The sequence below is a fragment of the Narcine bancroftii genome, chromosome 5 (assembly GCF_036971445.1).
Source record: "Narcine bancroftii isolate sNarBan1 chromosome 5, sNarBan1.hap1, whole genome shotgun sequence".
NCBI classification, from domain to species: Eukaryota; Metazoa; Chordata; class Chondrichthyes; order Torpediniformes; family Narcinidae; genus Narcine; species Narcine bancroftii.
The window spans coordinates 190,032,849-190,059,545 of record NC_091473.1 but is presented as its reverse complement, the minus strand read 5'-3'; the positions used below and the strand labels follow the sequence as shown (position 1 = coordinate 190,059,545).

Genomic DNA, 26,697 nt, shown 5'->3' with positions numbered 1-26,697 from the left:
GAGGAAGCCTCAGGCTCAAAACGTCGATAGTAGACCTTTCTCTCCTATGGACGCAACGAGACTGGCTCAGTTCCCCTTTATCATTTCAATGTTTTAGCATATTCACTCACACACACCCCTCCCTGTCTCTGTAACCCTCCCGACCCCTCCAACCCTCCTTGTCTCTGTAATCCTCTCCAGTCCCCTACACCCTTCCCTATCTCTGTAACCCCCTCAGTCCCCTACACCCCTCTCTGTCTCTATAACCCCCTCAGTCCCCTACATACCTCTCTGTCTCTGTAACCCCCTCTGGTCCTCTACACCCCTCCCTGTCTCTGTCACCCCCTCCAGTCCCCTACATCTCTCCCTGTCTCTGTCACCCCCTCCAGTCTCCTACACCCCTCCCTGTCTCTGTAAACCCCTCCGTCCTCCACCTTTCACCCTGGAGGACAGGTCCTGACTCTCCATCTTATAGACAACTCGCGGTTGTATAAACCCTCCAACGGTCCAGAGAAAATAAATCGTTCGGGTCTGTCCCACTCCTCAAAGATCCTTCCTGCTCCAGATATCCCATTAACTTCCCGGAGACCCATAACCAGTGGAACCACTGTTAGGCCAGGCACCAGCAGCCACTTCAGTCCAAGCACTCGATGTCTGTCATCGGCTGCCCTTGAACCTGAGGGTGGTTGGGGTGCAAGGTCATCGCTCAGGGGGATTCTGAAAGTGAAGAGGGAGAGGGAAAGGAGAGGACAAAAGGGGAGGAGAGGGAGGGAGATAAAGGGGTAGGGAAAGAGAGAGAGAGGGCAAAAGGGCAGGAGAGTGGAGAGGGCAAAAGGGCAGGATAGGGGGCGGACGGGGAGAGAAAGGGGTAGGGAAAGAGAGATATAGGGAAGGGGAGAGAGGAGTTGGAGAGAGAGGAGAGGGCAAAAGGGCAGGAGAGGGAAAGCAGAGGGGGAGAGAAAGGTAGGGAAAGAGAGAGGAGTTTGAGGGAGAGAGAAGGAAGGGAGTGGAGGAGAGGGAGGGAAAGAGAGAAAGATAGGGGAGGGAGAGAAAGGGGGAGTGAGAGAAAGGGGTTAGAGAGAGAGCGATGGAGGAGAGGGAGGCAGAGAGACTGTGTTCCCAAGACGGTGGGAAGGGGGGTGGGGGGGTGGGGTCTTGAGGAATAAGGAGAGTTGGAGAGATTGGGAGGGCAAGAGGCTGAGGGGGACCTTATTGGATACGGTCCATCGTTTTCCCCCCCCCCCCACCCAGGTTCGATGGGAGAGGTTTATGAGAGGGTCCCAGGTCACACGTTTCCCACCCCAGAGGGAGGCCACCTGGAACGAGCCGAAGAACAGGGCTCAGAAGGCAGTGGGTGGAATTTTGGGGGGGTGGGGGGTGGGTGGGTATTGAGACGGATGCAGGGTAAATGGGAATGGACCGCGATGCTGTCTCTAATCAGCACAGACAAGATGGTCGGAGGCTCCATGTGGCGCTCACACTGAGTGAAAAGCCCTTTTGTTGTAAAGCATCTCAGAGCAGGGACATGACATTGAGGGGGTTGTGAGGCAGGTGGAGCAGTTCTTGGCTCCTCATTTAAGAGAGGATGTGCTGATGTTGGAGAGGGTTTAGGGGAGGTTCACAAGGACGATTCTGGGAATGAAAGGGTCATCATGTGAGGAGCATTGGACAGTTCTTGGCTGGCACTCAATGGGATTTAGGAGAACGAGGGGGAGATCTCAGTTAAACAGTTTGAACTTGGTCAGAGTCGATGTAGAAAGGTTGTTCTTCACGGTGAGAGTCCAGAACAAGAGGGGACAACTTCAGAAATTGAAGTTGGAATTTCTCGAGCCAGAGGGCAGTGAATCTGTGGAAATTTCTTGTCACAGGCGGTCATTGGGTGTATTTAAGGCAGAGATTGGCAGGTTCTTGATTAGCCAGGACTGGACACTGGGGGCTGAGTGGGGAAATGGATGATTAAATGGTGGGGTAGACTAATTGGCCTGAATGGCCTATGCTGTGTGGTCTAAATTAGACCACTGCACAGGGGACGGGGCCCCATAAACTTTGAACAGGGCCATAGCCAAAAGAAAGGTTGGGAACAGCTGGTCTAGAGGGATGTGGGCAGATGGGACTAGTGTGGATCAGACATTTGGGTCGACATGGACAAGATGGGCCAAAGGGCCTGTCTATGCACTGTGTATTCCCAGGAGAGGAAGAGTCTGGAACGGCAGAGAAAATGGGGATGGCAGTACTTCAACCTGAGATGTGTCGAACGTGCTTTGTGCGGAGAGGGGGCTCCGGGAATTGGTGTGCTGGAAGGTCCTGGAGATCAGATCAGAGCAGGGGGGCAACCACATTTTGGGAAGTTGGGGGAGGTGAGGGGAGGAGGGAATGTTGCCTGGTGAGATTGATGGTGGGGCAAGATTGAGGGGCCGTGGCCAGCCCTGCCGCGATTCACTTCTGTGCTCTCTCCAGGAGTGACCCCACTTCCCTTCCCTGTTACTGCCCACAGCCTACTGCTCACCCGCACACACTGCAGGAGGGGGTTCACTCCTCCCTCCCACCAACTCCACAAATCATAGGGATTGAAGCATGGGTGGGAGGAGGAACATGCAAACTTCACACACACATGCATGCACACACGCCAACAACTACAGGCAAACAGCGCACACGTGCACAAAACCAGACACACCTTCATGCACTCACTCACACACACACACACACACACACGCATGCACGCACACAGAGAGACACACAGGCAGACCCACGCAGACATAGACACATACACTCGCAGACACACATAGACACAGGCATGCAGATACACACAGACTCTCTCTCTCTCTCTCTCTCTCTCTCTCTCTCTCTCTCTCTCTCAGGCCAGATTTTAACCCAGGACTCGAGCCATGTGGCAGCGCCTCTCCCATCTCTGGCGCAGGCTTGCTGTCATGCCCAGAAGATCTCAGGGGTGCCCAGAGTAGAGGGGAATCCCTGTACTAGTGTCCCAGCCAGGAGGAGGATGGCAGGAGTTGCTCCTGGGAGGTGGGGACTGGCGGTGGGGGAGGGGGGGGAGGGAGTGGGGTTTGGTAGTGGTGGGAAGAGCTGGGGTTCCACTTCTGAGAAGGTACGGTTCCTGCAAAAGGGGTGGGTGGCAGGACCAGAGATCACTCCCCTTTCCTCTTGAGGTGCGATTGTGATTCCCTTGGGCCCACCCTCTCCCCGCTGATCCAGTCGCCTATCTGAGCTGGTCCTGTTCACCTGCAATTGCCCTATGTCCCTTGAAACCTTCCCTATTGCAATTGCCCTGCCCCCTCCCTTGTTTCACATCCCCCCCACCCTTAGTGTGAAGAAGGTCCCTTTAAACGTCTCCCCTTCAACCTGTGCCCTCTAGTTTTCGATTCCTGACCATATGGGTGAAGACTGTGAACTATTCACCTTATCCAGGACCCTCACAGATTTATAAGCGTCCATCAGACCATAACACACAGGAGCAGAGATAGGCCATTCAGCCCATCAAGTCTGCCCCACCATTTAATCAGGAGCTAATCCATTTTCCCCACTCAGCCCCACTGCCTGGCCTTCTCCCTGTATCCCTTGATGCCCTGGCTAATCAAGAATCGATCAATCTCTGCTTTAAATACACTCAATGACCTGGCCTCCACAACTGGCCATGGCAACAAATTCCACAGATTCACCGCCCTCTGGCTGAAGAAATTCCTCCCCGTCTCTGTTCTAAATGGACGCCCTCCAATCCTGAAGTTGTGTCCTCTTGTCCCAGACTCTCCCACCATGGGAAATTACCTTTCTATATTGACTCTGTCCATACCTTTCAACGTTCAAAAAGTTTCAATGAGAATCTCCCCCTGCCCCCCATTCTCCTAAATCCCATCAAGTGCCGGCCAGGAGCCATCCAACATTCCTCATATAATAACCCTTTTATTCTCAGAATCGACCTTAAGAACTTCCTCTCAATGTCAGCTCATCGTTTCTTAAACGAGGAGTCCAGGACTGCCCTCAATCTTCCACGTGAGGCCTCACCATCACATCCCTGCTCTTGTATTCTCTTGAAGTGAAGGCTAGCGTTGCATTTGCCTTCGTTACCACCGGCTCAACCTGCAGGTTCGCCTTCAGCCAATCCTGCACAAGGTTCCTTTGCATCTGGGAATTTTCCAGTTCCTTCCCGTTTGGAAAATTATTTGCTCATTTATTTCTTCTCCCAAAGTACATAAGCGTGCAGTTTCCGGCATTTGTCCCTTCTCTGCCCGTTCTCCCGATCCTTCCAAGTCCTTCTGCAGCCTCCCCATTTCCTCAACACAACCGGCTCCTCCACCGACCTTCGTATCGTCTGCAGACTTGGCCACAGAGCCCTTCATTCTGTAATCTAGATCATTACTTTGTACAACATAAAACAATGTGGCCCCAATCCCGACCCCTGCGGGACGCCACTGGCAACTGGCAGCCCATCAGAACATGATCTTTGTATCCTAACTCTCTGCTTTCTGCCAATCAGCCAATGCTCTTCCCACACTGGTGTGTCTCCTGTTGTCTCAAGGGATGTTATCTTGTTCAGTAGGTTCATGTGTGGCACCTTCTGAAAATCCACAACATCTACTCCATATCCAGCCTGCTTGTCACTTCTAAGAATTCCACTGGGTTTGCCCAGCAAGATTTCCCCTGAAGGAAACCATGCTGGCTCTGGCCCCATCCAGTCACGTGCCTCCCAAGTAACCTCGCCCCTTTGACAGTTGACTCCAACATCCTCCCAACCGCTGCTGTCGGGCTAAGCAGTCTAGAATTCCCTCACTGCCGGCCTCCTCTCCTTCCTGGGATTTAGGACCATGCCACAATCTGTCAGCTCCTGAGAGGTCATTGCTGGCTTTTCCACAATCTCTGCAGCTCCTCCTTTCGGGGGATGAGGATGTGATTCATCTGGCCCAGGAGGCTTATCCACCCCGAGACCTTTCAGCTTTTCTGAGCGCCTCGTCCCTTTGCAATAGTAACTGCACCCACTTCCCTTCCCCCATACCCTTCGCCGTCCAGGACACCGCTCGCGACTTCCACAGTGATACAAAATAATGTCATCTCCTCGTCTCCCCTTAGTATTTCTCCAGCGTCATTTTCCAGTGGTTCTACATCTCTCACCTCTTTTTACGAAGCATTCATATGTCATCTCCCCCCCCATTTTTTCACCCACCTTCTGTGAGTTTTTAAGACTTCCCACTAATTTTTGCTTCCTTGTTTGCCTTCTCTTGCCCTTTTATGTTGCCTTGTTTGTGCCCCCCCTTCCCATTTATGTTGGCCAGTTCCTCTTTCATGCCTCTAATTCCCTTTACTCCACTGAAACCTGACTTCAGTTTCTCCTTGTTAAATCTCAAATTGAACTCAATCATTGCTCCCCCCCCCCCCCCCCCCCCCCCCCCCCACCCACCTCACGGTTCCTTTACTCTTCGGAGCATTACAAAAAACCAATCCAGGATAGCTGCTTCCCTCCTGGGCTCATCTACACGCTGCTTGCGTTCTATAAATTCTCTCTCTTGAGATCCTGGTTTTCCCAATCTACTTGTTAAAATCCACCCCCCCCCTCCCCCCCCCCCCCCCCCCACACGCCTTTTCTTCCTGCTGTTGTCCACATCCCGACTAATGTTTGAGAGGCAAAGGTCTCCTCTCTGATCTTATAACTCGAACTCCCCCCCCACCCCGCCCCTCAGTTCTAGGAACATGCCAGTGAATCTTTCACGCCCCCTCTCCAGCTCATTGACCTCCCTCCTACAGCTGGGCGCACGATATTCCTTGTGGTCACGCCCACATCTTGAAAAGTTGTGACAGCTCCCATACTCTGTGCCCCGACTGACAAAGGCAAGCATGGCCCAGACACCATCTTCCCCACCACCTGTGTCCACACTTTTGGGGAATGATGTCCCTGCAGCCCTGGAGCTCACTGTTCTGCAACACTCCCCACCATTCACCATGAGGTCTGTGTTCCACAACACACCCCAGGGGCCCACCATTCACCATGTCAGTCCCCGTAACCCGAGATCTCTCTGTGCTATAACACTCCCCACCGGTCACCGCGTCGGTCCCCGAATCCCAAAGTATCTATTCTACCACACTCCCCTCCATTCACCATGTCAGTCCCGTACCCTGAGGTCTCCCTGTTCTATATCACTCCCCATTGTTCACTGTGTTGGTCCCCGTACACCGAGGTCTCTGTTCTATTACACTCCCGACCGTTCACTGTGTCAGTCCTTGTACCCTGAGGTCTCTCTGTTCTATAACACTCCCCACTGTTCACCACGTCGGTCCCCGTACCCCAACCCTCCCTCACCCAAAGAGACAAACTTGGCCTTAGGTGTTCAACCAGTTTGAGCCATCCTCCAGAAATCCTGTTTCGATCCCTGCCAATGGTGCTCATTACGTGAAGTTTGCACGCTCCCCCGCCCCCCCCCCACTTTAATATACGCGGGTGAGGTGGTAGAAGTAAGGTGCGAGAAGGTGGACGGAGGGGCAATAACACAGGAGCTGTGCACATTTGAGGGCTAGCAGGGAGAGCAGGCTGAAGGGCCTGCTTGCCCCTTGCTGGAATCTGCAGGTGATGTGCCCCCTCTCATTCTCACCCTCCCCTCTCATGGGCAAAGCAAGATCCCACGGTGCCTTCTATCTGATTCTCACACCCTGCCAGCCCCCCAACCCCTCAGGAGCACAGCAAGGTCCCACAAAATATCCTGAATCTGAGTCCCAACCCCCTCCCATCCCCACACCTCCCTCAGCAGCACAGCAAGATCCCACTCTCTGCCAACCCACCTCATTCCTCCCCTCCCTCATCAGGCGCACAGCAAGATTCCACGAAGCGCCCGAGATCTGAGCCCCTACCCCACCCTCTCACCTCATTGGAGGGTACAGCATCGCCATAGAAACCTCCCTGTTTTGCCCCTCCCCTCCCCCCGAACAGGTATTCCCGGAGACGCTGCCCGCCCGCTGCGACCCCCCCGAGTGGCCCCCCCTCACCCCAGCGGGAGCGCACCCCCGACGGGGAAGAGAGACGCAGCCCGGACGCCGGGAGGGGGAGGGTCCGGCCCACCCTCAAGGCCGCCACCAGACGGAGGGCTTCCCCCCGGATCAACAAGGGTGTCCCGCCCAGACGCTACGGGCTGCCACGCGGGGGAGCCAGGACGAGGAGCGAGAGGTGGGCAGTGACCCTCCCTCCCTGGAGGAGGGGGGTGTCTCTGGGCACGTGGGGAGGTAGGGGGGAAGGGGGGGGGGGTTGCGGCTGCCCGGCTTCAGTGGGAGGGGGAAGTTTGGGGAAGGAGGTGACTCAGGACTGGCCATCCTTGATCTTACCACTTCCCCTCCCGCTGACTCCCTGCTCACTCCCCATCCCACAGACCTCTCCTCACTCCTCTCACAGACCCCTCCTCGCTCCTCTACCCCTGCAGACCCCTCTCCCCTTCCCCTTCCACAGACCCCTTTCTCCATTCCCCTTCCCACAGACCCCTCCTCACTCCCCTCCCCCGAAGACCCCTTCTCACTCCCCTCCTGCTCCCGCTGACCCCTCCTCATTCCCCCTCCTACAGACCCACCCTCACTCCTCCTACAGACCCCTCCTCCCCTCCCGCAGACTCCTCCTCACTCCCCTCTCTCCCCCTCCAGCAGACCCCTCCTCACTCCCCCTCCCCCTGCAGATCCCTCCCTTCTCAGAGACCCCTCCCTTCCTCTCTCTCCCTACCCCTCACCTACAGACCCCTCCTGCGAATGTCCCGGTCCCAGGATAGAGGATCACTTCTCCCTTATCCCCCCACCCCCCCCCACCCCCGCCATATCCCCAGGATGTTTCCATTGTCCCCTCCCCCATAGGGCAGACATTACAAAGATTAATAACTTCCCACACCACCACTCCCCCAACCCAAAATGAGACACCCCCCCCAGCCCAGCAGATGGAAATTCCATTGTGCCTTGTACTTATATGTACGACAACAGAGCATTATTGCTCTGCATCCTCGGGGGGGGGGGGAGGGGCCCTAACCAGTCGTGTCTCGGCCCCTGTCAACACCCCCCCCACCCCTCCCCAAAACCCCCTCTCCCGGGGCAAACCTACCCCTGTCCTTCCTGAAACCTCACCACACTTTTTCCAACTTCCTCCGCCATCCCCCGTTGCCTCAACGAAGGCACAGTTAATCTCCTCACTCTCATTGGACGTCCCCCCCACTTCCTGGCCCATTCACAAGGAAACCTAGCCTCCCCTCCCCTTAGAGGCAGCGAGGAGTCTGAGACCCTAAAACCTGCCACCAAAGCCCATTGGTCGCAACCTCCCACCCTTGATGACGATCGAGGGTGTCCCAGGTTTGGAGAGAGTGTGGAGGGGGGGAGGGAGGGGGAGGGGGAGTTTGTCAGCCTTTGAGGAGAGGTTGAATTACCTCGGGCTGGAGTTTGGAAGGGTAGGGATGAGAAACAGATACAGATGAGAAAGATCAAAGTCGGGGGGGTGTGTTCCAGCAACAGGAGAGTTTCGAGATTCGGTGGGGGGGTGGTGAATTAAGAGAGAGCCTTCAGTGAACCTCTCCAAGGAAGCAGGTGGCGTTTGTCTCTTTCAAAGTGTTGAAGGCTCTGAGATCTGTCACAAGGGTTAGTGAGAGAGCAGATTCGATGGGCCGAGTGGCCTTCGCCTGCTCCAATCTCTGGTGGTCTTCTCTCCCCGATTGCCAGCACATCCACGCTGGTTCCCCACCTCCACCCCGACTCGGATGGCGTTTCCTGCATCCTCGCCCGCCAGCCTCCCCCGTCCGTGGCGGGACCCCACCAGCTAGCACGTCCCTCCACCCGTCGTCCCCACTCCCCCCACCCCCGTGACCGCGGGAGATGCTCCACCTGTGCCTACCCCCCTTCGGGGGCCAATGGCTGCACCCAGTGCCCCTGTCTCGTCTTCACCGCCTCAGCTCCATCCACCACATTAGCGAGGGTCTCCCAGGGGCTGCCCATTTCAATCCCCCGCCCCCATTCCAGGGCTGACATGTCCGTATGTGGTCTTGTACTGCCAGACTGAGACCACTTTCAAACTGGAGGATCAACACCTCATATTATATCTGGACCCCTCCAACTCGGCGGCATCGACCTCTCCGGTTTCCGTTAAATACCCCCCACCGGCCGAGACTCTCTCTTTCCCTACAATCTCTTTGCCTCCAGCTCCCCACCCCTTTCCCTCTCCATTCAGAACTGCCCCCTCCCCCATCATTTCTACCCTCCCTCCTGTGACCTCGTACGTGTTGGTCTCTTTATCCCACTTCCCCCTCCTCCTTCCTCTCCTCCCTCCCCCTCCTCTTCCTCCCTCCTCTCCTCTGCCCTTTCCTCCTCTCTCCTTCCTCCCTCCCTCCCACCACCCCTGTCACTCCAAGGAGAAAAGGCTGAAGGCAGCACCCTTGTGAATCCCCCCTCCGTGCCCTTCCTGGAGTCAGAATTGAACACAATATTCCACGTGGGGCCTCATCGAGCCTCACCCCCACAGCTCTTGGACCTGACCCCATGGTTAACGTGGGCCAACCACCAGCAGGCTCTGAGTGTCCCCGTGGCCACCGTCCCCAACCCCCACCAACGACTCACAGTGTCCCATCCCATGCTGGGGTGGAGCGCCGACCTCAGCTCACGGGTGTCTGTCTCTTGTCCCCGCAGGCAATGACTCATGCGGGCGCCCAGAACTGCGTGGTGATGTGATCGGTGACCCGCCACTGCGGACTGCAAGTTGCCGTTTCCAAAGAAGATTTTCAGCCTATTTTGTATAACGGGAAGAATGGGTTTTTTTTAAAAAGAGTTTGTAAGCTTGGCAGAATAATTTTTTTCACATTGTGCTCTAATTTCTAAACAATTCTGAGGTGCTCAATCAACCAAAATTATATTTGTTTCTTATATAAAAATAGATATATAGAGAGAGAGATAGTTTGCCATATATTGTGGACTATTCCCTCTGTGGACTCAGGCAGATGAATAAAATAACAATGACTTTTGAAACCAATCCAGTCTCTCTAGGTTTTAGAATAGCAGAGGCGGATGGCATGGACACAGGTCATTTGGCCCATCCTGCCTATGCCAGCCACTGGACGTTGGTGTTTCATAACAGCCAGCACAGCAACGTGCCTCCAACCCCCCCCAACTCATCTCAGGTTCCATGTCTGGCTCCAGATTCCCCTTCACTCTCAGGTTCCAGTCCCGGATCCCCTCCTCCCGGTCCTAGATTCCCTCCTCCCAGTCCCAAATCCCTTCCTGATCCCAGATCCCCTCCTCCTGGTCCCAGATCCCCTCCTCCTGGTCCCAGCTCCCCTCTTCCCGGTCCCATATCCCCTCCTCCCAGTCCCAGATCCTTTCCCGATCCCAGATCCCCTCCTCCCAGTCCCAAATCCCTCTCAGATCCCCTCCTCCTGATCCCAGATCCCTCCTCCCGGTCCCAGATCCATCCTCCCAGTTTCAGATCCCTTCCTGGTCCCAGATCCCTCCCAGGTCCCATAGCCACCCCTACCTCTATCCCAGATCAACGCCCCAATGGACCCAGAGGATCCACCCCCTCCACCTGTACAGGATTCCAAAGGTGGCTGTTCCAGGAACCCCCATCCGCCTGTACTGGTCTCTGCTGGTGGCTGTACCAGGCACCCCCATCTGCCTGTATTGGTCTCTGCTGGTGGCTGTAGCAGGCAACCCCCCCCCCCATCTGCCTGTACTAATCTCCGCTGGTGCCTATACCGGTTACCTAACCCCGGTCGGCCTGTACTAGTCTCCACCAATCCCCAGGACAGTCATATTTGCAACACTTCTTCAGTCACCTCCACTACCCTCCAGCAGCCCTGTCGATGCCTGTGCCGGTCACAATCGGACCTTCACCGGTGCTGGTCACCGCAGGACCCATGGCTGCCTGTGCTAGTCCCAGTAACCAGTATAATGGCCCAGTAAACCACTGGGCACCTGTACCAGTCAATACTGCTCCCCTATCAGCCTGTCTTTCATCCTCCTGTACTGGTAACTACTGCTCCCCAATCCTCCTTTCTCTCCGCCCCCTTCACAGGTCACCCTCAATCTTCTTTACCAGTCACCGAGGGTTACCGGGGCCCTGTACAGATCACCAGGGCCCTGCACTGGTTACTATGGTTCACCGAGCCCCTGTACTGGTTACTGTGGTTCACTGGGCCCCTGTACCAGTTACTGTGGTTCATTGGAGCCCCTGTACTGGTTACTGTGGTTCACCCGGCCCCTGTACTGGTCAATTTTGTTCACCAGGCCCCTGTACTGGTTACTGTGGTTCACCAAGCTCCTGTACTGATTATCGTGGTTTACCGGATCCCTGTACTGATTACTGTGTTCACTGGGCCCCTTAACTGGTTACTGTGGTTCACTGGGTCTTTGTACTGGTTACAGTGGTTCACCTGGCCCTTGTACTGGTTACTGTGGTTCACCTGGCCCCTTAACTGGTTACTGTGGTTCACTGGGTGTTTGTACTGGTTACAGTGGTTCACCTGGCCCCTGTACTGGTTACTGTGGTTCACCTGGCCCCTTAACTGGTTACTGTGGTTCACTGGGCATCTGTACTGGTTACTGTGGTTCACTGGGCCCTTGTATTGGTTACTGTACTTCACCGGGACCCTGTACTGGTTACTATGGTTCACCGGGCCTTTGTACTGGTTTCAGTGGTTCACCTGGCCCCTGTACTGGTTACTGTGGTTCACCTGGCCCCTGTACTGGTTACTGTGGTTCACCTGGCCCCTGTACTGGTTACTGTGGTTCACCTGGCCCCTATACTGATTACTGTGTTCACTGGGCCCCTTAACTGGTTACTGTGGTTCACTGGGCACCTGTACTGGTTACTGTGGTTCACCCGGCCCCTGTATTGGTTGCTGTACTTCACCGGGACCCTGTACTGGTTACTGTGGTTCACTGGGTCTTTGTACTGGTTACAGTGGTTCACCTGGCCCCTGTACTGGTTACTGTGGTTCACCTGGCCCCTGTACTGGTTACTGTGGTTCACTGGGCCCCAGTACTGGTTACTGTGGTTCACCAGGCCCCTGTATTGGTTACTGTGGTCACCGGGCCCCTGTACCAGTTACGGTGTGTGTGTCTGTCTGAGTGTGTCAATATTAATTTGGGAGGTGGGACGTCAGACTGTTGACCCCCATATTCTGAGTGGGCTTGATGATAGAGTGGAGGTGGAGAAGATGTTTCCACTGGTGCCAAAGTCCGGGACCAGAGGGCACAGCCTCAGAAATAAAAAGACATCCCTTGAGAACAGAGATGGGAAGAGGTTTCTTCAGCCCGAGGGCGGGGAATCTATAGAGTCCGTTGCCGCAGGCGGCATGGGTACGTTTGATAGGTTCTTGATCAGTAAGGGGGTCAAAGGTTATGGGGTGAAGGCAGGAGAATGGGATTGAGAGGGAAAATACTACAGCTATGATTTGTGATAGTTCAGCCTTGATAGGACGAATGGCCTGATCCTGATGGAATTGTGCATCCCTGTGTGGAATCCGGGGTAGGGGAGAATGTGAGGAGGATGGAATGGGGAAGTGTAGGAGGGGCCCGGCTCAGATGTGGTGGGATAGAGGCCCCATTTGTGTTGATGGACTCATGCCTGGAGATGGGAGGAGGCAGCAGAAATCCCAGGGGTTCTGTCCGTGGGTATCGGCTGGAGACAGTCGGGAGGGAGCACAGGCATCGAACCTAACAGGTCCGGGGACATGGGTTCGATCCCATTTCGGGCTGTGTGTGTGTGTGTGTGTGTGTGTGTGTGTGTGTGTGTGTGTGTGTGTGTGTGTGTCTGTGTCTGTCGAACTGTGTGTCGGTGTATCTGTATGTGCGTGTTTGTGTGTGTCTGTGTATGTGTGTCTGTGTATGTATGTGAATCTGTGTGTATCTGTGTGCGTCTTTGTATTTGTGCGTGTGTGCGTCTTTGTATTTGTGCGTCTGTGCGTGCATGTATGTGTCTGTGTGCACCCTAACCCTAACCCTAATGTCTGAGTGCATATGTGCACCTGTGTGTCTGAGCATGGACGTGTCTGTGTGTAACATGTATGCGTGCCTGTATGTGTCTGGGTGCATGTGCGCATGCATCTCTGTGCATGTCTGTGCAGTTTGCATGTTCTTACCATGACTGTGTGGGGTTTTCCCACCATCCGGGGCTCCCATTCTCTCCCTCATCCAAACAGGGTGGGTGGGGTTCGTGAGTTATGGAGGGCAGGGAACGTGGAGATGGAGAGTGTGTGGGACGGGGTGAGAATTGGGCAGAGTGGGGAGACTGGAGCAGTGGGGGAGGGAGAGGATCGGGCAGAGGGCACTGAATCGGGGCGGGGGGGGGAGCGGGACAGTGGTGTCGAGGAGCGACTGGCAGACTGCAGTGGTCTCAGTCAGGTGATTGTTCCCTGTGGAAGGGTCCTGCATGGCTCCTTGCTCCCCCCCCCTCCCCGTGACCTCCCACCACACGGGCTCCTCCCTCAAACTGAAAAAAAAAACAATTTTGTCTTTTTTTGCACTTGCTTTTCCAAGGATTGTAAAAGCTGAAGCTTTGGCAGATTATTCTTACAAGTGGAGTAATTTTGTGCACAACGTGCTTTTTAATAAACTTTCCAATATATAACTCACTAAATGTGTCTGAAGTTTATCCGAAAGGAACATAGCAGCCCAGTACAGGCCCTTCAGCCCATAATGTTGAGCCTACCCATCAATCTAACCCCCTCCCTCCCTCACACCCCCCTAACCCTCTATCCCTCTCACATCCATGCGCCCGTCTAAGAGTCTTTTAAATGGCCCCAACTGTTCCAGGCCCCCCACCACCAGCCCTGGCAGCGCATTCCAGGTCCCCACCACCAGCGATGCAGCACGAACGGGAGCGGGCTGGGCGTGCATGCCCCATGGTGCACCAGGGCTCAGCGTGACAGTGCTCAAATTAATCGCCTGAACAGGCAGTGGTCTTCCTATTGGGAAGTCTGGAAGCTGGTGACCGAGAGGGGCATAGAGTGCTGGTGGGAACAGCCCTGGCGCGGTTAACCTTGCCTCGCGTGGCACGTTCTCCGATCTGGGTCGCGTCCTGGTGATTCTCCTCTGCACCCTCTCCGCGCCTTCCACATCCTTCCCCGTAATGAGATGACCAGAACCCAGCACGATTTTCCAAATGTGGTCTCACCAGTGGAGCCGAAACATCACTTCATGACTCTTGAACTCAGTCCCCCGATGAATGAAGGTCAACACAGCATGGGGGAGGGGGGTCCAGTTTAACTATCGTAAACTCGGTCATCATCAGCCCCTCCAACGTAGATGTTGATAACGCTTCTTTCATGGTGTTAAGTGTCACTCGCTGCTGGTGACGCCGGAGGGTGGGGGTGGGTCTGACGGTGAGCGATGGCCATGACCTTATTGGGGGGGGGGGGACAGCACCTCACTTGGGGGGGAGGAGCGGCAATTCCCGCAGATAACCCCCTTGGTGCTGACCCTGGGTCAGCGCACCATTGGCCTTTTCAAGGCCGAAGCATCAGTTACATAATTTTATCTTTGCCACCGAGTTTCTCCGGCCTCGCATTTTCACACGACACCTTCTTACCTGCCCCATCGAGCTGCATGGCCACCTTGAGGGGTGGACCCCAAGGTCCCTCTGTTCATCCATCCTGATCTGGATCGAACCTCATCGACCGTGAAACCTTCGATGCTCTCCATCAACGTTTGGGAAAGAGGTTTCCACGCACAGCAAGCCCTCTTGCCTTGTTCCGTCACCTTGTACGAAGGCCCCTCTGTGCTGTCCTTCTCAATGCCCGTCCATCAGTTCCCACCCATCCCCGCATAAGTGGGTCCAGTTTGTAGGGGATGGTTCAGAGCTGCAGTGAGCAGGGGACCTGCCGCCAAGCCCCATCTTAGGTGGTAGTAGCTCCACTTGTCCTTCCTGGCACCGTCTGAGGCTCACATCGTTGCCGACTGTTTCCGTGGAGGCTGGGAGCGCCCGTGTTGCCTGGCAAGGCACAGCTGCCAGACGGTTGATGGCTGTTCAGCTTGCCATAGTTCATCCACAGGCTGCCAGCCATCGGTGGGGGGGGGGGGAGGGGGGGGGGTGGGGGTGTCGCTGAAAACCATTATCCGACAGGAGCAGGCAGGTGTCCGCGGGCATCTGCTCAAGGGAAAACCTATTCGAAGAGGAGGCAGGTACTGTTTCTGTCCATCAGGGTGAGCATTTCATCCATGAGCGTGGACGCTTTGCAGTCGACCAGGCCCCCACCCATGTGCCGCAGTTGCAGCAGGAGAGACCAAACGTTTGCTTGAGAAGCGTTTTGATCCCTTTGTACCTGTTGTCAGCTGGTGGTTGGTGAAGTTAATCGATGATGCGCCCGCCGGTTTCCTGGCCCAGCGCACTGACTTTGGGCTTTGGCTTGTTCAATCCATGCCTGCAGTGGTGATGTCCGGAAGGTGGGCAGTTTGAGCAAAACTGTGTCCTGTAGACCTGACCTATCTCCTTCCAGCATTTTGGCAGTTCAGAACAGATCATTGGGGTCACCATGGTCATTGTTGTAGGTTGTACAAACACTGGGTTTAATTGTTTAACAATTTGGTTCATACATTACGTTTAATAATTCAACAGTTCAATTCAAACGTTGTTCTCCACGGTCGAAAGCGCAAGTTGACTGGCCGACTCAGAGAGAGAGGAGAAGCGACCGGCGAACCTCACGCTACCAGTCAGCTGCTCCCAATCCATCGCGTGCTGGTACCCCGCTCCTGCAAGAGCCCAAACCTCCTCCAGGTGACGGTTTGAGAGCCAAGCGGCGTGATCCACTACGGCAGCGGCCCACTCTGCCTGGTGCACACTTGGTGCTCGCCGTGAGGAGAGAGGTGTTGGCGCCACAAGGCTTGGCCCCACCAGGTTCAGGAACGGCCGCTGCCCCCCCTCCCCCAACCCCCACCCCCCCCCCCCCCCCCCCTGCCATCAGACTCCTCAACGACAAGCTCAGTCAGGGGCTCATTTATGGAAACTGACTTGTGTACTTCAGTGACTTTCTTTGTTCTCCGCTTGCATTTTGTCTGCTTACAGTTCCTTGTTTACACGTCAGTCTGGCGGCAGGGCAGAAGCCTGAAGCAGCAAACTCAGCAGGCAAAGGATCCGTACGGACAACAGCCAGAGAGCACGGTCTTGGAACAGACCCCTGTGGGGCAATCCCGCATCAATCTGGCTGCCATGCCTCACACTCTGCCAGACCCCAGTGGCGTGGGACCCAGAGGGAGGCATTTGTCCAAGGCAAGCACTCGCCTCCAAGTCCTTGACCCGGCACACGGGGCCTAAAGCTGAAAAGCTACAAGGCACCGTGTTCATCTTTGTTTGTGAAGGGAAAGGGCCATGGATGGATATGGATGTTTACACTGTATACATTTTGCACTACCAATTAGATTTTAGGTTCAGATTTATTGTCAGAAGACATGACATGACATGCAACCCTGGGATTCCTTTTCCCAGCAAGTGCAGCAGAATTACCACTAATTGGTAGCACAAAAAAAATAACTGTACATGCGACCCTGTTGGGTCCGGGAAAGATCCTACGAGATAGTGACTCCCAAGAATTTGAACGTGCTCAGTCTCTGCACCTCTGATCCACCAGTGATCGTACATGTCTGGTTTTCCCTTCCTGATGCCAACAGTCAGCTGCTTGGATCAATGACACTGAGTGCGAGGTTATAATCCGCAGCGAGTCACTAAATTCTGCAGACCCCGTGGTTGAAGTAAAAATGCAAAATGCTGGAGAAACTCAGCAGGTGTCCTTTGTGAAGCGCAGGCAGGGATACAGAACCAACATTTTGGGCCTGAGCCCTTCATCAAAGTGCCAGGAATTGACAGCAGGCGTCTGATTGGAAGGCGGTGGGGGGGGGGGGGGGGGTGAGAGAAAGGGGGTTAGCAGGAGGTGATGGGTGGAAGAAGGAGGGAGGGGATAGCAGCGACGAGGGGGTGGGGGATAGCTGGGTGGGTGAACTGGAAAGGACAGGTCAAGGGGGAAGAAAAGGTGAGCAGGTTTAATGGAATCCAGTAAAGACAATGCTCATGCCATGTGGCTGGAGGGGGGCCCGGATGGAAAATAAGGTGTTGTTCCTCCAATCTGCGGGTGGTCAGAGTGGGGGACATTACACATGAGGGTGACCCGGAATTGAAATGGATATCGCTGTGCTGGCAAATGGAGGTGTGATCTCCCGGTTTATGACCGGTCTCCCCGATGGCCCCAAAGGCTGTGAATCCGCCCCGCCAACTGTCGCTTCATTTGGAAGGCTCATTTGGGGCAACCGGACCGTGATGAGATGGGGGTTGTGGGCAACAGTGTTGCCTGTCCTGTAGGCCATGGTGTGGGGGTGGGGGGAGGCGCTGCAATTGGTGGGGCGGGGATTGTGAAGGGAAGCGGTCCCCGCAGGAGAGGCCAGGAGGGAGTGGGGGTTGGAGGGAACATGTGTTTGACAGTGGGAACCTGTAGAAGGTGCTGGAAATTCCACTGGAGACCGCTTTGGGAACGGAGGCTGGCGGGCGCTGAGCATTGTTCAGCCACGAATCAGTGGTAATAGGGGCTTGAATGCAGGATAAAGGATCTCAGTGCTGCATGTGATGCTATGCATCTATCCTGACCATAAATCTGAACTTTGCAAGAGAATAAACTTGACATGCATTTAATGCAAAAAAAGACTTCACATCCCGGCATTCTTAGCGGCAACCCGTGTCTTCCGGCAGGCGACGCTAAGCAGGGGAGGCGGCGACCAAGCCTCGCGAGAGTTGCCGGTGATGGCGGCCGCGCGGTGACTGAGCCCCCGAGCCGCAGCCGCCATGTCGCTGGTGGCGTACGGCAGCAGCGGCAGCAGCGATGACAGCGACGCCGAGGCCGAGGCCCAGGCCCGGGTCCGGGCCCCGCTGCCCGCTGTCGAGATCGGCGGACGGCCCAAGAAGCGCGGCGAAATTGTGCGGATCTGCGCGCCCGAGCTGCGGGCCCGGGTGAGTGGGGGGGAGGGGAGGGGATGGGGATGGGGGTGGGGAGGGGATGGGGGAGAGGAAATGGGGGGGAGGAGGAGAAAGGATGTGTGGCAGGGTTGGGAGGGAAGAGTTCAGTGCAGGGGAGGGTACCTTTCTCCCCATTCACCCTCATCCTTCCTCCCCCGTTCTCCCTCTCCATTCTCTCTCTCCCTTGCCCTTCATTCTCCCCTCTCCCTTCCCCCATTCTCCCTCTCCCTTCCCCCGTTCTCCCTCTCCCTTCCCCCGTTCTCCCTCTCCCTTCCCCCGTTCTCCCTCTCCCTTCCCCCGTTCTCCCTCTCCCTTCCCCCGTTCTCCCTCTCCTTTCCCCGTTCTCCCTCTCCTTTCCCTTCATTCTCTCTCTCCCTTCCCCTTCATTCTCTCTCTCCCATCCCCTTCATTCTCCCTCTCCCTTCCCCCGTTCTCCCTCTCCCTTTCACCCGTTCTCCCTCTCCTTTCCCCTTCATTCTCTCTCTCCCTTCCCCCGTTCTCCCTCTCCCTTCCCCCGTTCTCCCTCTCCCTTCCCCCGTTCTCCCTCTCCCTTCCCCCGTTCTCCCTCTCCTTCCCCCGTTCTCCCTCTCCCTTCCCCCGTTCTCCCTCTCCCTTCCCCCGTTCTCCCTCTCCCTTCCCCGTTCTCCCTCTCCCTTCCCCCGTTCTCCCTCTCCCTTCCCCCGTTCTCCCTCTCCCTTCCCCCGTTCTCCCTCTCCCTTCCCCCGTTCTCTCCTCTCTCCCTTCCCCCGTCTCTCCCTCTCCCTTCCCCCGTTCTCCCTCTCCCTTCCCCCGTTCTCACCTCTCCCTTCCCCCGTTCTCCCTCTCCCTTCCCCCGTTCTCCCTCTCCCTTCCCCCGTTCTCCCTCTCCCTTCCCCCGTTCTCCCTCTCCCTTCCCCCGTTCTCCCTCTCCCTTCCCCCGTTCTCCCTCTCCCTTCCCCCGTTCTCACCTCTCTCCTTCCCCCGTTCTCCCTCTCCCTTCCCCCGTTCTCTCTCCTCTCTCCCTTCCCCCGTTCTCCCTCTCCCTTCCCCCGTTCTCCCTCTCCCTTCCCCGTTCTCCCTCTCCCTTCCCCCGTTCTCCCTCTCCCTTCCCCCGTTCTCCCTCTCCCTTCCCCCGTTCTCCCTCTCCCTTCCCCCGTTCTCCCTCAGCCTTCCCCCGTTCTCCTCAGCCTTCCCCCGTTCTCCCTCAGCCTTCCCCCGTTCTCCCTCAGCCTTCCCCCGTTCTCCCTCAGCCTTCCCCCGTTCTCCCTCAGCCTTCCCCCGTTCTCCCTCAGCCTTCCCCCGTTCTCCCTCAGCCTTCCCCCGTTCTCCCTCAGCCTTCCCCCGTTCTCCCTCAGCCTTCCCCCGTTCTCCCTCAGCCTTCCCCCGTCTCCCTCAGCCTTCCCCCGTTCTCCCTCAGCCTTCCCCCGTTCTCCCTCAGCCTTCCCCCCGTTCTCCCTCAGCCTTCCCCCCGTTCTCCCTCAGCCTTCCCCCGTTCTCCCTCAGCCTTCCCCCGTTCTCCCTCAGCCTTCCCCCGTTCTCCCTCAGCCTTCCCCCGTTCTCCCTCAGCCTTCCCCCGTTCTCCCTCAGCCTTCCCCCGTTCTCCCTCAGCCTTCCCCCGTTCTCCCTCAGCCTTCCCCAGTTCTCCCTCAGCCTTCCCCCGTTCTCCCTCAGCCTTCCCCCGTTCTCCCTCAGCCTTCCCCCGTTCTCCCTCAGCCTTCCCCGTCTCCCGCCCTCCCGTTCTCCCTCAGCCTTCCCCCGTTCTCCCTCAGCCTTCCCCCGTTCTCCCTCAGCCTTCCCCCGTTCTCCCTCAGCCTTCCCCCGTTCTCCCTCTCCCTTCCCCCGTTCTCCCTCTCCCTTCCCCTGTTCTCCCTCTCCCTTCCCCCGTTCTCCCTCTCCCTTCCCCCGTTCTCCCTCTCCCTTCCCCCGTTCTCCCTCTCCCTTCCCCCGTTCTCCCTCTCCCTTCCCCCCGTTCTCCCTCTCCCTTCCCCCCGTTCTCCCTCATCCTTCCCCCGTTCTTCCTCATCCTTCCCCCGTTCTCCCTCTCCCTTCCCCCCGTTCTCCCTCTCTCTTCCCCCGTTCTCCCCTCTCCCTTCCCCCGTTCTCCCTCTCTCCCTTCCCCCGTTCTCCCTCTCCCTTCCCCCGTTCTCCCTCTCCCTTCCCCCCGTTCTCCCTCTCCCTTCCCCCCGTTCTCCCTCTCCCTTCCCCCGTTCTCTCCCTCTCCCTTCCCCCGTTCTCCCTCATCCTTCCCCCGTTCTCCCTCATCCTTCCCCCGTTCACCCTCATCCTTCCCCCGTTCACTCTCATCCTTCCCCCGTTCACCCTCATCCTTCCCCCGTTCACCCTCATCCTTCCCCCGTTCTCCCTCATCCTTCCCCCGTTCTCCCTCATCCTTCCCCCGTTCTCCCTCATCCTTCCCCCGTTCTCCCTCATCCTTCCCCCGTTCTCCCTCATCCTTCCCCCGTTCTCCTCATCCTTCCCCCGTTCTCCCTCATCCTTCCCCCGTTCTCCCTCATCCTTCCCCGTTCTCCCTCATCCATCCCCCGTTCTCCCCTCATCCTTCTCCCGTTCTCCCTCATCCTTCTCCCGTTCTCCCTCATCCTTCCCCCGTTCTCCCTCATCCTTCCCCCGTTCTCCCTCATCCTTCCCCCGTTCTCTCCTCATCCTTCCCCCGTTCTCCCTCATCCTTCCCCCGTTCTCCCTCATCCTTCCCCCGTTCTCCCTCATCCTTCCCCCCGTTCTCCCTCATCCTTCCCCCGTTCTCCCTCATCCTTCCCCCGTTCTCCCTCATCCTTCCCCGTTCTCCCTCATCCTTCCCCGTTCTCCCTCATCCTTCCCCCCGTTCTCCCTCATCCTTCCCCTTCCCCGTTCTCCCTCATCCTTCCCCCGTTCTCCCTCATCCTTCCCCCGTTCTCCCTCATCCTTCCCCCGTTCTCCCTCATCCTTCCCCCGTTCTCCCTCATCCTTCCCCCGTTCTCCCTCATCCTTCCCCCGTTCTGCCTCTCTCTTACCCCGTTCTCCCTTTCCCCCATTCTCCCTCTCCCTTTCCCTGTTCTCCCTCTCCCTTTCCCTGTTCTCCCTTCCCCCTTTCTCCCACTCCCTTCCCCCGTTCTCCCTCTCCCTTCCCCCGTTCTCCCTCATCCTTCCCCCGTTCTCCCTCATCCTTCCCCCGTTCACCCTCATCCCTTCCCCCGTTCACCCTCATCCTTCCCCCGTTCACCCCTCATCCTTCCCCCGTTCACCCCTCATCCTTCCCCCGTTCACCCTCATCCTTCCCCCGTTCTCCCTCATCCTTCCCCCGTTCTCCCTCATCCTTCCCCCGTTCTCCCTCATCCTTCCCCCGTTCTCCCTCATCCTTCCCCCGTTCTCCCTCATCCTTCCCCGTTCTCCCTCATCCTTCCCCCGTTCTCCCTCATCCTTCCCCCGTTCACCCCCTCATCCTTCCCCCGTTCACCCCTCATCCTTCCCCCGTTCACCCTCATCCTTCCCCCGTTCTCCTCATCCTTCCCCCGTTCTCCCTCATCCTTCCCCCGTTCTCCCTCATCCTTCCCCCGTTCTCCCTCATCCTTCCCCCGTTCTCCCTCATCCTTCCCCCGTTCTCCCTCATCCTTCCCCCGTTCTCCCTCATCCTTCCCCCGTTCTCCCTCATCCTTCCCCCCGTTCTCCCTCATCCTTCCCCCGTTCTCCCTCATCCTTCCCCCGTTCTCCCTCATCCTTCCCCCGTTCTCCCTCATCCTTCCCCCGTTCTCCCTCATCCTTCCCCCGTTCTCCCTCATCCTTCCCCCGTTCTCCCTCATCCTTCCCCCGTTCTCCCTCATCCTTCCCCGTTCTCCCTCATCCTTCCCCCGTTCTCCCTCATCCTTCCCCCGTTCTCCCTCATCCTTCCCCCGTTCTCCCTCATCCTTCCCCCGTTCTCCCTCATCCTTCCCCCGTTCTCCCTCATCCTTCCCCCGTTCTCCCTCATCCTTCCCCCGTTCTCCCTCATCCTTCCCCGTTCTCCCTCATCCTTCCCCCGTTCTCCCTCATCCTTCCCCCGTTCTCCCTCATCCTTCCCCCGTTCTCCCTCATCCTTCCCCCGTTCTCCCTCATCCTTCCCCCGTTCTCCCTCATCCTTCCCCCGTTCTCCCTCATCCTTCCCCCGTTCTCCCTCATCCTTCCCCCGTTCTCCCTCATCCTTCCCCCGTTCTCCCTCATCCTTCCCCCGTTCTCCCTCATCCTTCCCCCGTTCTCCCTCATCCTTCCCCGTTCTCCCTCATCCTTCCCCCGTTCTCCCTCATCCTTCCCCCGTTCTCCCTCATCCTTCCCCCGTTCTCCCTCATCCTTCCCCCGTTCTCCCTCATCCTTCCCCCGTTCACCCTCATCCTTCCTCCCCCGTTCTCCCTCATCCTTTCCCCTTCATTCTCTCTCTCCCTTGCCCTTCATTCTCCCTCTCCCTTCCCCCGTTTTCCCTCTCCCTTCCCCCGTTCTCCCTCTCCTTCCCCCGTTCTCCCTCTCCCTTCCCCCGTTCTCCCTCTCCCTTCCCCCGTTCTCCCTCTCCCTTCCCCCGTTCTCCCTCTCCCTTCCCCCGTTCTCCCTCTCCCTTCCCCCGTTCTCCCTCCCTTCCCCCGTTCTCCCTCTCCTTTCCCCCTTCATTCTCTCTCTCCCTTCCCCTTCATTCTCTCTCTCCCTTCCCCTTCATTCTCCCTCTCCCTTCCCCCGTTCTCCCCTCTCCTTTCCCCCGTTCTCCCGCTCCTTTCCCCTTAATTCTCTCTCTCCCTTCCCCCGTTCTCCCTCGCCCCTCCCCCTCGCTCCCTCGCCCCTCGCTCCCCCCGCCCCTCCCCCCTCGCTCCCCCCGCCCCTCCCCCTCGCTCCCCCGCCCCTCCCCCTCGCTCCCCCGCCCCTCCCCCTCGCTCCCCCGCCCCTCCCCCTCGCTCCCCCGCCCCTCCCCCTCGCTCCCCCGCCCCTCCCCTCGCTCCCCCGCCCCTCCCCCTCGCTCCCCCCGCCCCTCCCCCTCGCTCCCCCGCCCCTCCCCCTCGCTCCCCCGCCCCTCCCCTCGCTCCCCCGCCCCTCCCCTCGCTCCCCCGCCCCTCCCCCTCGCTCCCCCGCCCCTCCCCCTCGCTCCCCCCGCCCCTCCCCCTCGCTCCCCCGCCCCTCCCCCTCGCTCCCCCGCCCCTCCCCCTCGCTCCCCCGCCCCTCCCCCTCGCTCCCCCGCCCCTCCCCCCTCGCTCCCACCGCCCCCCTCGCTCCCCCGCCCCTCCCCCTCGCTCCCCCGCCCCTCGCCCTCCCCCTCGCTCCCCCGCCCCTCTCCCCTCCCCTTCGCTCCCTCCCCCTCGCTCCCTCCCCCCTCGCTCCCTCCACCTCGCTCCCTCCCCCTCGCTCCCTCCCCCTCGCTCACTCCTCCCCCTCGCCCCCCTCGTCCCTCGCCCCTCCCCCTCGCTCCCTCGCCCCTCCCCCTCGCTCCCTCGCCCCTCCCCCTCGCTCCCTCGCCCCTCCCCCTCGCTCCCTCGCCCCTCCCCCCTCGCTCCCTCGCCCCTCCCCCTCGCTCCCTCGCCCCTCCCCCGCCCCTCCCCCTCGCTCCCTCCCCCTCGCTCCCTCCCCCTCGCTCCCTCCCCCTCGCTCCCTCCCCCTCGCGCCCTCCCCCTCGCGCCCTCCCCCTCGCTCCCTCCCCCTCGCTCCCTCCCCCTCGCTCCCTCCCCCTCGCTCCCTCCCCCTCGCTCCCTCCCCCTCGCGCCCTCCCCCTCGCGCCCTCCCCCTCGCGCCCTCCCCCTCGCGCCCTCCCCCTCGCGCCCTCCCCCCTCGCGCCCTCGCCCCTCCCCCTCGCGCCCTCGCCCCTCGCTCCCTCGCCCCTCCCCTCGCTCCCTCGCCCCTCCCCCTCGCCCCTCCCCCTCCCTCCCTCGCCCCTCGCCGCTCCTCCCCCTCGCCCCTCCCCCCTCGCCGCTCCTCCCCCTCGCCCCTCCCCCTCGCCGCTCCTCCCCCTCGCCCCTCCCCCTCTCTCCCTCGCCCCTCCCCCTCGCTCCCTCGCCCCTCCCCCTCGCTCCCTCGCCCCTCCCCCTCGCTCCCTCCCCCCTCGCTCCCCTCCCCCTCGCTCCCTCCCCCTCGCTCCCTCCCCCTCGCTCCCTCGCCCCTCTCCCTCGCCCCTCCCCCTCGCTCCCCTCGCCCTTCGCTCCCTCGCCCCTCCCCCTCGCTCCTCCCTCGCCCCTCCCCCTCGCTCCCTCGCCCCTCCCCCCCGCTCCCTCGCCCCTCCCTCCGCTCCCTCGCCCCTCCCCCCGCTCCCTCGCCCCGCTCCCTCGCCCCTCCCCCCGCTCCCTCGCCCCTCCCCCCGCTCCCTCGCCCCTCCCCCCGCTCCCTCGCCCCTCCCCCCGCTCCCTCGCCCCTCCCCCCGCTCCCTCGCCCCTCCCCCCCGCTCCCTCGCCCCTGCCCCCGCTCCCTCGCCCCTGCCCCCGCTCCCTCGCCCCTGCCCCCGCTCCCTCGCCCCTGCCCCCGCTCCCCTCGCCCCTGCCCCCCGCTCCCTCGCCCCTGCCCCCGCTCCCTCGCCCCTGCCCCCGCTCCCTCGCCCCTGCCCCCGCTCCCTCGCCCCTGCCCCCGCTCCCTCGCCCCTGCCCCCGCTCCCTCGCCCCTGCCCCCGCTCCCTCGCCCCTGCCCCCGCTCCCTCGCCCCTGCCCCCGCTCCCCTCGCCCCCTGCCCCCGCTCCCTCGCCCCTGCCCCCGCTCCCTCGCCCCTCCCCCTCGCTCCCTCCCCCTCGCTCCCTCCCCCCCCGCTCCCTCGCCCGTCCCCCCTCGCTCCCATTCTCTCTCTCCCTTCCCCCCATTCTCCCTTTCCCTTCCCCCGTTCTCCCTCATCCTTCCCCCGTTCTCCCTCATCCTTCCCCCGTTCTCCCTCATCCTTCCCCCGTTCTCCCTCATCCTTCCCCCGTTCTCCCTCATCCTTCCCCCGTTCTCCCTCATCCTTCCCCCGTTCTCCCTCATCCTTCCCCCGTTCTCCCTCATCCTTCCCCCGTTCTCCCTCATCCTTCCCCCGTTCTCCCTCATCCTTCCCCCGTTCTCCCTCATCCTTCCCCCGTTCTCCCTCATCCTTCCCCCGTTCTCCCTCATCCTTCCCCCGTTCTCCCTCATCCTTCCCCCGTTCTCCCTCATCCTTCCCCCGTTCTCCCTCATCCTTCCCCCGTTCTCCCTCATCCTTCCCCCCGTTCTCCCTCATCCTTCCCCCGTTCTCCCTCATCCTTCCCCGTTCTCCCTCATCCTTCCCCCGTTCTCCCTCATCCTTCCCCCGTTCTCCCTCATCCTTCCCCCGTTCACCCCTCATCCTTCCCCCGTTCACCCTCATCCTTCCTCCCCCGTTCTCCCTCTCCTTTCCCCTTCATTCTCTCTCTCCCTTGCCCTTCATTCTCCCTCTCCCCTTCCCCCATTTTCCCTCTCCCTTCCCCCATTTTCCCTCTCCCTTCCCCCGTTCTCCCTCTCCCCTTCCCCCCGTTCTCCCTCTCCCTTCCCCCGTTCTCCCTCTCCTCCCTTCCCCCCGTTCTCCCTCCCTTCCCCCGTTCTCCCTCTCCTTTCCCCTTCATTCTCTCTCTCCCTTCCCCTTCATTCTCTCTCTCCCCTTCCCCTTCATTCTCCCTCTCCCTTCCCCCGTTCTCCCTCTCCTTTCCCCCGTTTCTCCCGCTCCTTTCCCCTTAATTCTCTCTCTCCCTTCCCCCGTTCTCCCTCGCCCCTCCCCCTCGCTCCCTCGCTCCCCCGCCCCTCCCCCTCGCTCCCCCGCCCCTCCCCCTCGCTCCCCCGCCCCTCCCCCTCGCTCCCCCGCCCCTCCCCCTCGCTCCCCCGCCCCTCCCCCCTCGCTCCCCCGCCCCTCCCCCTCGCTCCCCCCGCCCCTCCCCCTCGCTCCCCCGCCCCTCCCCCTCGCTCCCCCGCCCCTCCCCCTCGCTCCCCCGCCCCTCCCCCTCGCTCCCCCGCCCCTCCCCCTCGCTCCCCCCGCCCCTCCCCCTCGCTCCCCCCCGCCCCTCCCCCTCGCTCCCCCGCCCCTCCCCCTCGCTCCCCCGCCCCTCCGCCCTCCCCCTCGCTCCCCCCGCCCCCTCCTCCCCTCGCTCCCCCGCCCCTCCCCCTCGCTCCCACCGCCCCTCCCCCTCGCTCCCCCGCCCCTCCCTCCCCTCGCTCCCCCGCCCCTCCCCCCTCGCTCCCCCGCCCCCCTCGCTCCCCTCGCCCCTCCCCCTCGCTCCCTCCGCCCCTCGCCCTCGCCCCTCGCTCCCCCGTCCCTCGCCCTCCCCCTCGCTCCCCCCTCCCCCTCGCCTCCCTCCCTCCCCTTCGCTCCCTCCCCCCTCGCTCCCCTCCCCCCTCGCTCCCCTCCCCCTCGCTCCCTCCCCCTCGCTCCCTCCACCCTCGCTCCCTCCCCCTCGCTCCCTCCCCCTCGCTCCCTCCCCCTCAGCTCCCTCCCCCTCGCCCCCTCGCTCCCTCCCCCTCGCTCCCTCCCCCTCGCTCCCTCCTCGCCCCTCCCTCCCCCTCGCTCCCTCGCCCCTCCCCCTCGCTCCCTCGCCCCTCCCCCTCGCTCCCTCGCCCCTCGCTCCCTCCCTCGCTCCCTCGCCCCTCCCCCGCCCCTCGCCCCTCTCCCTCCCCCTCGCTCCCTCCCCCTCGCTCCCTCCCCCTCGCTCCCTCCCCCTCGCTCCCTCCCCCTCGCTCCCTCCCCCTCGCTCCCTCCCCCTCGCTCCCTCCCCCTCGCTCCCTCCCCCTCGCTCCCTCCCCCCTCGCTCCCTCCCCCTCGCTCCCTCCCCCTCGCTCCCTCCCCCTCGCTCCCTCCCCCTCGCTCCCTCCCCCTCGCTCCCTCCCCCTCGCTCA

At 60.1% G+C, this 26,697-nt stretch overlaps 2 protein-coding genes across 5 annotated transcripts in view; one reads left to right on the top strand and one right to left on the bottom strand.

Moving 5' to 3' along the window:
* lmna (lamin A) overlaps positions 1-13,564 on the top strand; it is a 73,728-nt gene extending 60,164 nt beyond the window's left edge. For 2 of the 4 annotated variants that reach the window (XM_069940342.1, XM_069940343.1), the window contains exons 13-14: positions 6,908-7,141; positions 9,619-13,564. In XM_069940342.1, coding sequence (XP_069796443.1) covers positions 6,908-7,141; positions 9,619-9,660 — 276 coding nt within the window. In that variant the 3' untranslated portion in view covers positions 9,661-13,564. The remainder of the gene's footprint in view (positions 1-6,907; positions 7,142-9,618) is intronic. The other 2 variants (XM_069940345.1, XM_069940344.1) reach the window with 1 other exon arrangement.
* LOC138765426 (involucrin-like) lies at positions 11,265-12,283 on the bottom strand. The gene is made up of 3 exons (XM_069942468.1): positions 12,272-12,283; positions 11,738-12,022; positions 11,265-11,609 (listed from the first exon to the last, which is right to left on the bottom strand). The coding sequence occupies exons 1-3, from the start codon at positions 12,281-12,283 to the stop codon at positions 11,265-11,267; spliced, it is 642 nt and encodes a 213-aa protein (XP_069798569.1).
* Positions 13,565-26,697: the final 13,133 nt, after the last annotated feature.

Bases quoted from the DNA above. Each gene is read 5' to 3' on its own strand.
- LOC138765426 (XM_069942468.1), bottom strand. The intron at 11,610-11,737 runs GTAATCAGTATA...CACTGAAACCAG, and splicing joins TAAGGGGCCCAGTGAACACA to TACAAAGGCCCGGTGAACCA.